Source organism: Heteronotia binoei, chromosome 3 (genome assembly GCF_032191835.1).
Source record: "Heteronotia binoei isolate CCM8104 ecotype False Entrance Well chromosome 3, APGP_CSIRO_Hbin_v1, whole genome shotgun sequence".
NCBI lineage: Eukaryota > Metazoa > Chordata > Lepidosauria > Squamata > Gekkonidae > Heteronotia > Heteronotia binoei.
This window is the reverse complement of record NC_083225.1, coordinates 134,419,474-134,431,724: the sequence shown is the minus strand read 5'-3', so window position 1 is coordinate 134,431,724 and position 12,251 is coordinate 134,419,474. Positions and strand designations below refer to the sequence as shown.

At 39.7% G+C, this 12,251-nt stretch overlaps 1 protein-coding gene across 6 annotated transcripts in view; it reads left to right on the top strand.

Moving 5' to 3' along the window:
• Window positions 1-1,889, top strand: part of EPHA6 (EPH receptor A6) — a 778,455-nt gene extending 776,566 nt beyond the window's left edge. For 2 of the 6 annotated variants that reach the window (XM_060234503.1, XM_060234504.1), the window contains exon 18: window positions 600-1,885. In XM_060234503.1, the coding sequence (XP_060090486.1) occupies window positions 600-714 (115 nt within the window). In that variant the 3' untranslated portion in view covers window positions 715-1,885. Of the gene's footprint in view, window positions 1-599 lie in introns of all 6 variants that reach the window. The other 4 variants (XM_060234507.1, XM_060234505.1, XM_060234502.1 and 1 more) reach the window with 4 other exon arrangements.
• Window positions 1,890-12,251: the final 10,362 nt, after the last annotated feature.

Genomic DNA, 12,251 nt, shown 5'->3' with positions numbered 1-12,251 from the left:
CTATGTGCTCTTATGTTAAGCAAGTTTGGCCACCCCTGTCCTAATCTATTCAAAGGCCACAGATGGATTTTCTTAAAAATGAATAATATTGGAACTGGTTATTACCTGAGAAGTGGGTAACAACTCCCACATGTACAGAAAGTGTGGATAAAAATACTACGTTTTCCCATGCAGTTTTCTCACTATTTCTGCTTGGAGAGAGAGGGAGAAAAAGAGAGCCAGTGGTTTTGCCATTTGTGGCCCTCCAAGCAACAGTGCAAGTGTTTAATTATCTTTCTGTTCTAGAACGTCTTTTAAATGCAGGGTATGCTGTTCACTGCTTCATTTATGCTGTGTGAAATTGCTGGCACAATACACAAAAATGTGCTTAGACAGATCATGTGGCTGTTTGGTTGGATTCTCCATTGTTTTCCTTGCTGTGTACATTTTCACAGTTGGCTATGCACCTCTATTCTTAACTATTTTAAGTATCCTTCCAAACTATCTATTAGCTTTACAGGTGATAGCTAACAACACAGAGAATAATTTAATTTCTATGTTTATGATGTACTGCTGCCGGAGTGATTCCTAAACTTGTTTTTTTATTATTATTATTACAGTGACATTAGAAGAATTGGTGTTATACTTATTGGGCATCAGAGACGAATACTGAGCAGTTTACAGACTCTGCGATTACATATGATGCACATACAAGAGAAAGGATTTCATGTATGAAAGTTCTAGAAGCGATTGTGTTTTGTGCCTCAGCATTTCTAAAAGGAAAGACATTCTCATTCCTTCTTTCTGCTCTTCCCAGCTTCAAGAACTGCAAAATTCTAATCATACAGGAAACACATAATGTTTACGTTAATACTTCCAGTTTGGAATTTTTAACCTCACTCCATAGTTTCTCCCTCAGTTAACTGCCAATAACATCCTAGCCCACTACAAGACTGTTGCTGTACACCGGTGAATAGTTTGGCATGGATGTACAACTCTATATAACAGTAAAGTATCTGGAAAGCTTTCACGGACTTCTTTGGAAGTTTAAAGCCTTCTTGGCTTGGAGCAGTTACCTTCTTGATATGTTAAAGTTTGATGGTAGATTAAAACAAAGTCAATTGACATTTCTTTTCATGTTTTGTGACCTTTTAGCTTCCATATAAAATGTGCAATCAAGAAAGAAATTTTTTTGACATAAATATTTATTTTATTGTTAACTAAATTCCAAATGTATGGGTTGTATTGTTACATTTACTTTGTAATAGTTGAATCGCTAGTATGGAAGGTTTTAGAATTCTTGGCCAAAAGGACCAATGACAATTGACAGTGAATACTTGTGTGTGCACAGACTGAACAATTAGAGAAAATGATGAGCTGTCACATTTTTGTGATGCTCTGTTTTTAGATATATTTGCTTGGACATCTAAGGGTCCTTTTTGTCTCTTCTGATTTGGAGTAACTTGCAAAATTATTATAATTATTGGCTAATTTTATTTTTTTTTCAGATTTAAATATTTTTATTTGCCTCTTCTGTATACTGAATTATCCCTCAAAAAGTTGTTTTAAGCAACATGCAATACATGATAGTTGTCAACTATTCTGTACAGTGCAGCTATGCAGACTGTATAGTCACATTTGATACTTATGCTGCAAAACCACAAGCATTTGCTACTGGTGAACAAGGCAATTATTCACTCAATGTAGGAGTTTTATTATGGCATATTTCTGTAGTCCAGCGATTTTATTTATTGGAAAACAAATCAAACTGGCATTTTCCCTAATGTTTATTTTATTCCATTTTTTCCAATGTTGGGGAAATATTTCCATTTTTCCCCTGCTTTGTTTGTCAAGATTTTCAGTCAGTACAATGGGAGAGCAGTCTAGTGATAGCGTCACTCTCCATTTGTCTAAGGCTACGTTATCATCCATTCAAAGCCAATGACACTAAGGTAACTTGATCAGTACAAGATTCTGGCAGAGAAAGGAAATAGCAGTATATATAAAAATGTTGTCCATTAGAGAAATAAACCAAGCAGATATACAGGAAACAAGTAGTCTGTTTGGTAGTGCACATTATATCAACCACTTAAGATAAATTAGTCCCTCCAGCTATAATCTTCAATAGCCATATGATAAAAGAAAATGTTCTACAAATATCTGTACTTCTATTGGACTGTATTTTCCAAACTCTGCATGGGATATGTGCTGCTGTGTACTAAAGATGAGCACATCTGCATGCTCTGAAAGCCATGCACAACATAGAGACAGATAGCACAATGCATTAATACATTTGATGTGAAGGAACACTATACTTGAGCATTTTTCATTTACACTTAAAGGGTAGACATGATATAAGAGGAACATTGCAAGATTTTGTTGCTTAATTTAGCGTTTAGAGATTCTGAAAAGGGCATCTTGTATGTAACCAACAGATAGAGCAAGAAGGTTTTGGAAGGCTGATTCTCTTGTTTTGTTTCAGTGAACAGTAACAGTTGGCTTATTACAGAACTATACAAATTATTTTTCCTTATATAGCTATGATTTCAGTGTAAATGGCTGTGTCAGATTACACTTTTATTTAACTTCTTAACACCCTTAGCACCACAACTTTGCCTAAACATTTAATGGATGCAAATATTTTTGTGTTTCAATACCCAAGTTAACTTTGTACATGCAGGCACTCCCATTCTGCAACTTGCGTCTCAACCACAGGACTGGAAGAAACATGTTTTGCTTCATATGGTTGAAAATTGTTTATGACAATTGCACATTTCAGTGTTTTGGGAGTGTTGACCTTATCTCATATGGGAAAGCAGCCATACAAGCCATAATTTCTAAAAGTTCAGTCTCCAGTGTAAAAGAAATGTTTCTTTTTTGGGTTTAGCTTTCCTGTCTTTCCAGAGCTTTGATGTCTACCTTATGCTAGTTTGGTAGCTTTGCCCATAATCTTTTGCTGTTCATTGAAATGCTGGGACTGAAGACAAGTTCACACAAACGAGAAATCCTGTGATAGCCACTTTTAAAGCAGTCCCTTTTCTGATTCATGGTAGCATGTGAGCCACCATTGGATATGCAGAGCAAGCACAGGCACATGGATGGCTTTCTAAATGGGACTGGTTTGGAGGCTACCAAGTGGCTGCTTGTTTGGGAGATTGTTCTGGGATGTTACTGAAGTGCCAGTCACCCAGATGCTGGAAGAAACATAAAACGTTATTGTTTCTGTTTCACTGACAGAAATGTAACATTTCAGCCCATGTTGGTAATATTATGAGTGTTATTTAAGTATATAAAATGTAACCCAGTAACACAACAAATGAGCTTAAAAGTGATCCCTTTTTGCAGTTAAATATACCTGCAATGACATCTTCCCAAATATGCAGTCACTTATGCGTTAACTTACTTTTGATATTCAAAGAGAGCTTGCAGGGTAGTTCTACCAGCATGGTTAGAGTGTGGGAAAACCAGATTTAAATTCCTGCTCTGCCATGGAAGTTTGCTAGGTGGCCATGCTCAGCCTTCCCTACCTCACAGGGTTGTTGTGAGGATAAAACTGAATACAAGAGAATGGTATAAGGTGCTTTTGGTCCCCACCTGGGAGGAAGATGCTATATTGATTGAATGAATGAATTTTTCTACTTCTCTAGCATATGCAAGTTCCACTTTGAACACTGCAAGAAGCGCCACTAGCTAAATCCAGAAGTGACTGTGAATTTAGCTGGTAGCTGCTGTTATCTGGCAATATTTGAAAACGCTCTGTGAGTTGGGCCTTCCTTCCAAGCAAATATGTTTGGGACAAATGCACATATAATGAGAGACTATAAATCACATATCAAACAAGTTCTTATTAAAACTGTTTAGACATGCCCTTTCTCATAAATGCACACATGTGCATCCCCATTAGTGTGTCTGAAAAAATGCATGTAGCAGTTACATCAATCTAGTTAAAGTATAGAGACAACTTTGTTTCACTCTGTGAAAAATATATTTTCAATAGAAAAGGATAGAAGAAATATCACAGTATAAACATGTATTAAATATATTTTTATAATAATAACTAAGGACAGAGAAAAGAAATAGTGGAAATTCTTTTAGTAATGGTCTTGGTTACATTTCTGTTTTTTTAAAAAAAATTCTCCTGAACTTGCTGCTGTCATTAATGGGTTTTGGATTTGTATTTCTCTCCTGTTTTATTATTAGGGTTGCCAGCTCTGGACTGGGAAATACCTGGAGATTATAGGGGTGGAGTCTGAGGAGGGCAGTGCTTAGGCTGGGGAGAGGTTCAGTTGGGTATAATGCCACAGAATCCACTTTTAAAAGCAGCCATTTTCTCCAGGTAAACTGATCTCTGTCAGCTGGAGATGAGTTGTAATTCCAGGAAATCTCTACCTACCAGCTGATGGATGGCAACCCAATGAGTATATAACTTTTTCTTCACACTATTCTTAATCAATTTCCAGTTTCCAAAGTTTAGAAGCTGCATGGGAGAGGTGGATTGCTCTTTAATGGGAAGAATCTATAACTTCAAGGCATTATACAGATTTTTCCCCCATTAGTAATGTATATATTTTCACAAAACATTATATGTGCATTGTAACCATGGACAAAAATTGCTTTCAACCTCCACTCAAATTAGTTCACTATTTCGTCCAGCTGAAAGCTATTTTATTTAATGAGTAGCACGTATCTAGATTTAAACAAATCAGATAAGCAGAAATGTTTTAAATAGACTCAGAAGAATAGCTGGTCAATAACTTTCTAGGAAAATATACTGTATTGTAAAAAACACATTATACCATGGGATTCTGAAATAGAGACAAAACACAGGCATAGATAATTTTACCCATCATGATAAGAATGGCTACCCTGCTTAGTTAAGTTGCAGGTTACTCTACAAGACTCTCCATCTAACCAAATCCTGGTGTTTGTTTTGCATTAGAACACAAGCGCCACACAATACAGCATAGAGTTAAGCTTTTTTAGACATATTGGTTCCATGGAGATAAATGACAGGGTTTGGGTAGGAGAAAGGCCTCAGCCAAATATATTGCCATAGAATCCACCCTCCAAAGCAGCCATTTTCTCTAGGGGGCAGATCTCTGTTGCCTGGAATTCAGTTGTTAGCCCAGAAAAGCGCCAGGTCCCAGCTAGGCCTGGAAGCAACCTCTGGATAACTTGATACCACCCAAATTGCATGACTGAACTATACCTGGCTGTTTGCTATGTTAAACAGCAACCACCCTATGAAAGACAGTGTGGTATAGCAGAGTTTCAGAGCTGGGTCTCTGAGACCCAGGTTTGAATTCACATTTTGCTGTGGAAGCTAGCTGTGATTTTGAACCAGTCAGCCTAACCTACCCCGCAGAGTTGTTGTGTGGATAAAAAAGAGGAGAGAATAATGTAACCTGCTTTGGCTCCCACTGTGGAGAAAGGCAGCAGTTTTCCTAGGTAGAGGCTGTAAAGAGTGAGGTAGTAGAAAACTGAAGTCAGGGGGGAGATAAAGGTCAGTTGGGTTTTTGGTGGGAGGAAAACAGGGTTGCCAACTTCAGGTTGGGAAATTCTTGGATATTTGAGGGGTGGATCATAGGGAAAGTGGGGTTTGAGGAAGTGCAGGACCTCAGACAGGTATAATGCCATAGACTCCAGCCTTCAAAGCAACCATTTCCTACATTGGAACTAGGCTTGCCAACCTCCAGGTGAGGGCTGGAGATCACTAGAACTACAATTGCTTTCCAGATAACAGAGATCAGTTTCCTGGAGAAAATGGCTGCTTTGGGGGGTGGACTTTGTGGCATTATACCCTGCTGGAATTGTTTCCCATCCCAAACTTCACCTTCCCAAGGATCCACCCCCAGGTATTTCAACCTGGCAACCATAAGGAGAACTGATCTCTGTAGTCCAATGATTCCAGGAGATCTCCAGGTGCTAGCAAGAGGTTAGCAACCCTAGGAGGAGAAAAGGAAGCAGGAAAATGGGCTTTCAGGAAAGGGAAAAAGAAAAAAGGGGGAAGTGAGGTGCCTCCCTAGGCTTCCCAATCCCCAGATCCCAGCAGGGGATCCCCCATTTTGACAGGCTTCTCCCCGCCCCCAGCCAGCTGGCCAGCGGGGGAAGCCCCGCCCCCACAGTCATCCTGTAGATTTAGAGCTCCTGCAGGTTTAGAAACCTGCAAACAGTTTTTAAAATATGTAACTTTAAGGCTGAGCAAGAAGCAAGAAGGGCTTCATGGGAAAGGATCAGTAACAGTTTACTCAGAGAACGGCCCCTCCCTTTCTTTTGCTTTCGTTTTCAGAGCGAGTAAAGTTCTGCAGGAACAAGACCCAGTAAGTATTTGTGTGAGAGAGAGAGGGAGGGGGCAGGGGATTCCCTGGTTTGGAGGCCCTCCCCCCCCCCCGCTTTAGAAAGTGTGGGGGGGGAGGGAAATGTCTACTGGGCACTCTATTATTCCCTATGGAGAACGATTCCCATAGGGAATAATGGGGAATTGATCAGCGGGTATTGGGGGCTCTGGGAGGCTATTTTTTAGTATAGCATCTAGTGCCTCTCCCCAAAATACCCCCCAAGTTTCAAAACGATTGGACCAGGGGGTCCAATTCTATGAGCCCCAAAATATGGTGCCCCATCCTTCATTATTTCCTATGGAAGAAAGGCATTTGAAAAGGTATGCTGCCCCTTTAAATGTGTTGGCCAGAACTCCCTTGGAGTTCAATTATGCTTGTCACACCCTTGTTCCTGGCTCCACCCCCCAAAGTCTTCTGGCTCCACCCCCAAAGTCTCCTGGCTCCAACCCCAAAGTACCCAGATATTTCTTGAATTGGACTTGGCAACCCTATGCCTCGCATGATTCTTTGTGGGCTCCCACATAAATTCTAAAAGCAGCATTCTGTACTCATTTCAAAATAGTACTTTTAGCAGCTGTGCAAATCATGACACAGGATAGGAGACATCATACTTCTCTTTCAAACAGTTGCCTGAGCAGCCATTTTGTCTTTCTTATAAAACTAGATGGAAATGGCTTATGACTGACATCCATAAAGCATAGGTAGAGAAGGTGGGCAGGAGGTAGTTGCCAGGAAGAGAGAAGTGAGGGGCTAGTTGCTCGGAAAGGCTAATTAAGAGTCAAGCTGCATCTTTAACTAGCCTTTCTTGGAAACTAAACCGCCCCACCCTCTCTATCTGTATGTAATAGTTGAGGACATTCTGGGTCACTGCATCTTAATAAGTGTGCTTGCACACAAAACCTTATACCTTGAATAAAATTTTGTTGCTCTTAAATGTGCCACTGGACTCAAACTTTGTCCTGAAATATGACTTTGATTTACAGAATTCTAAACTGCAGTCTGATAGGAACCCTGCCCTCTCCTATTCACAATGGACATTATTAAATGGGGAGAAACAGGGCTTTTTTGTAGAAAAGCCCAGCAGGAACTCATTTGCATTTTAGGCCACAACCACTGATGTCACCATTGCTTCACATAGGGACTCATTTGCATATTAGGCCACACCCCCTGAAACCAAGTCAGCCAGAACTGTGTTCCTGCTAAAAAAAAAAAGCCCTGGGGGAAAACATAATGTATTTAATGTTAGTATTGCATTACCTCAAAAAAAAGTAATGCAAATACACATTCAAATAAATTACACCAACCACCTGGAAAGGTTTTAAACGCTTCCTTTAGTACTCTATATGATCCATAAGAATAGTAGCTCCTTCATTAGAAAGGTGTCATCTACCACCAACTCTGAGCCCTCCAAATTTCAGTTTCTGCTGTTTCAACAAGCATACCATTCCACTTTTTATAAATGTACAGAGTTGTTTCTAATTGACTTAAAACTCAGGATGTTGAAAGGTTTATAATGTCAGTCCATAACCTTGTCCTAGTCTTACCTTTTTTTTGTGTGTGTCCCTAACAGTTACCATTGTATTATGTTTATATTATATTATTATGCCCCGTGGTGCAGAGTGGTAAAGCTGAAGTACTGCAGTCAGAGCCCTCAGCTCATGACCTGAGTTCAATCCCAGAGGAAGCTGGTTCAGGTAGCCGGCTTCAGGTTGACTCAGCCTTTCATCCTTCTGAGGTCGATAAAATGAGTATCCACCTTGCTGGGGGGAAAGTGTAGATGACTGGGGAAGGCAATGGCAAACCACCCCGTAAAAAGTCTGCCGTGAAAACGTTGTGAAAGCAACATCACCCCAGAGTCAGAAACGACTGGTGCTTGCACAGGGGACTACCTTTACCTTTTTATGTTTAGGGGAATACCTTTACCTTTTTATGTTTATAACGCACCTATGGCTTGGGCATTCTGTTTGCATTTCCTATGCAATATCCAAGTACAGAAGCTCATACATGGTGGTAATATATGTTAAATTCCTTGTTCATTCCTACACAACAGGGACAAACAGGCTGCTAAGTTGTTCGTGTCTCCAGTATTATCACTTTTTTAATGTGTAAAATCACTTTAAGTGGAGGGTACCCTCAGTCTCAGAGTGGATTCAGGAACTGCTATACAAGAACTAGCGCTGAACAAAAGTTGAGGATTGGTGGCAAGCCACCAGGAGCATGGATGTAACATGGGCAGCTGGCTCCAGGTCTAATACCAGAAAGGAAGTAACCCTGGAGTAGCCATAATACTAGCCAGGAGTCTGCAGAACTTTGAAATGTAAGAGTAAGTGCACCTTCAAAGTAGCATCATTCTGGCAACACTAGTAAAGTAACTTGGTATACATGATGCTGCATCTTGGCATAGTATGGCCTTAGAAACAGGATGCTGCAACAGGCCCATAGCCAGAAAATTTCAGATGGGGGGGGGGCAAGAAATACAATTTTGGGTGTAGGGGCCCCCCGCTCTGGCAGCCCCCACTCTCTCCGATGCTGTTGCTCTGGTGGCCCTCAATCTTCCCATGGCTCTGGCAGCCCCTCCCCCCTCCACAGTGCCTCCCCCTCCCTCCCTCCAACCCACCTGGTGAAGCGCCTGCTCCTGGGACTCTTTCAAGGCACCCCCCCCCGCCAATCACCTGATCAGCATGAAAAGCTGTGCCGAGGCCAGCAGCTCTGCTGCCTTCTCCCCACTCCCACCTGCTCCTGGGGCTCTTTCAAGGCTGCCCCCCTCTGCCAATCAGCTGATCAGCGGGAAAAGGTGTGCTGAGGCCTGTGGATGGAGGGAAGTGGGGAGAAGGCAGTGGAGCCGCCAACCTCAGCGCTGCTTTTCCTGCAATCAGGTGATCGGCGGGAGGGGCACCTTGAAAGAGCCCCAGGAGCCAGTGCTTCACCAGGTCAAAGGGGGGTTGGATGGAGAGGCTGGGCCCCCCTCCCCCCATGGCTAAGGGCCTGTGCTGCAGACGGTGAGGTATTCTAGATGCTTGAAAGACAGGATCTTTTTGAAGCTTTGCTCTACTTTACAGGCTTTTCCAAAACAGACATGATTAATGCTTCCACTATCCCATCAAGGAGAGCAATGTAAGCTGCTTTAGGTCTCCATTGGGTAGAAAGGTGGAGTATAAATGAAATAAAGTGTGACTCGCAAGAGTTATTTAGCACATACACCCACATACTTGCATTTCATCTGACTCACACCTTGATATATGTAATGGAAAAACTTAAAAATAACATCCTATATACATTTGAACTCTGAAAGCCCTTTGATTACAATTGAGCTTATTTTCATGCAATGTAATGGAAATAGAATATTAATATAAAACCAAATGTTAAAATACAAAACCTTTAATAAATTATGCACATTTATGAAGTTTACATATCACAGGGATGTGAAATTATGTAGCTTATAGAACTAAGTCTAAACAGCAACACCCCCAAATATACTTAAACTATCCCCAAATATGCTTAAAGTACCATTTCCAGTTACTGAATTCTCAATCATTTTAAAGCACTTCAGTAAACAAATTGCAATAATTAATCCACACCACAGCCCATGAGACTGATCTTTAATTTTCCCATTTTAGAGATGGAAGAAGTAACACTGAGACTGATTTGCCAAAGACAAATCAGTAGTTCAGCTGGAATTTACACCCAAAATTTCCTAGACTGACAATCTTAAAACTTGATTACTTTTGCAGAATGGTCTCTAATACTGCTCTCTTTTTTATCATAAAAACTGCCATCCCTATGAGATATCATGATGTGAGATGGCTAGGCTGGGCAATATGTGATGTCATGGTAATCTGAGTGCTGTTGAGTTGTCTGTTTTAAAATGTTTTTTATTGTATTTTATTGTTTTATTATATGTTGTACTCTGCCCTGAGCAGAGTACAACATATGGGCAGAATAGAAATTTACTAAAATAAATAAAAACCAAAACATTACTTTCAGACGGTATCAAAATATGCAAATGCTATTACAAGCAGCATATCCTCTTTGTTTTGAAACATATCTAATATGGCTATTGCTCTTGAAACCCTCAAATAAAAATCAGAATCTATAAGTGCAATTCCTACAGCCAGAAGCAAATCCTCAGCAACTCTCAGGATCATTCAAATGAATGTGCACATTGTCCCAGTGAACATAACAAATACTAAGCTCTTGTAATAGAGCTTTGAATTTGATACCAGTAATGAATTAGCAATGAAGTTTAGTAAAGCACCTCATGTTTTGCTCAATGCTTTCCTGAATCTATTTTTAAAACTTTGTATTTAGGTGATTATACAGGAAATGTGATGGCTCTTTTCAAAAATGAGATCCACATGTTAGCAAAGCAATAGTTCTTTTTTTAGTTGCATTGTTTTTTGTTCACTTTCAGTTTCACCTGTCATTAATTAAAGCATAGGAGAATTCAACGTTCTACAGTTGTTTCTTTTTCATCATTCTTAACAGTTTGCTCTACTAGCATAAGCCATTAAATGTGCTGAATCTGTCAAATGGTCATATATGGGATACTGTTTAAACAATAATTAAAACAGTTGTATCCAAATATAACTTCTGGGGCTTCTAAAACTGCAGCAGTCAACCTTTTAAAAGTCTGTAGGCTTTCAATATCCACAAAGCATATTGATTTTGTCTGCATCATCCTGGAAGCCACCTTGTGTGCATAAGCAAGACTTTGTTTCTCTTCTGTTGCTTCCTTATCAGTAAAGATGAACTCCCTTTTAACTGTTGCATTCACAAAAGATGAAGGAAACGCCAAACTCTGATCAAGCTACTTTCTCCAGGCACAGGAGCTGCAATGCAGGCATGGAGCTCCTCTCCTGGAATTCATATCAAAGGAGGAAGCCAGCCAATGTACACATTCTTTTGTACATGTGGATCATCTTTCTCCAGTGATGTGAACATGGGTACCTCATGCTACCCTTCAGATATATATCTAAGCCACATGGATCTTGGACTGGGACATTTGTACTTTTTGACTTTATGCTATGTCCATAACTGATCATGAATATTTATATGTTATGAATATTTACTGAAAGCAGCAAGCAAGAGCTACTGTATCTGAGGAGAAGGGCTTGGTCCATTAAAAAAAAAAACCTCTGACATGCTTGTTTTCCTTTTGGGACTGCCACCATTGTCTAGTTATTTCCCTTTTGTATCTTCCATTAATACTCTATTTGCACTGTCTGATTTTCGTCTTTTCTTAAATCATAAGAGGAATAGTTGTTTGAAAGAAAATCTAACATATTGATCTGCATTCCCAAGGGGAAATACAGTAATTTTCCTACTTTAAATTAAAATAATCCACATTTACTTGAGCGATATTATGATTTTCCTCATTTGAAATCTACTACTATGATAATACAATGTTCCATGTAAATGTCCATGTGCTGGCATGCCTATAAGTTAGTAGTGTAATAAAATGCTCAGCTTTCATAACTAGGGCATTTTAAGGTGAATTGCATTCATATGCCATCTATTTGCAGAAAGACTATGGGGTTTGGCAAAGCTACATGCTGAGCAACATAATAAGATATTTGTACAAAGTACAAGTTACTGATGATTATTGTATTTTATTTTTCTATGATTTCCTAAGAGGCATTATCAGGTCTTACAGATGGAGTAAGCCTGTTTATTAAGATATTTATTAGCAAATAAAAGTACAGTACTGGTGGTTACTTCTGAGTTGAAGTGTTTTGTTTCATTTCACTATAAATGCAGAAGAGGATATGCATACAGTAACAAAAGTTCATGTATGACCACAAAGAACCAAAGATTTCATCACCTCTGCAAGCCAACTGGGAACAAAGATAGCCCTGCAGCATCTCAGGATTAGACCAGTTTCAGATAAAATTCCTGGATATAATGGTTATATGTTGTAATAGTCAGATTTTTTCC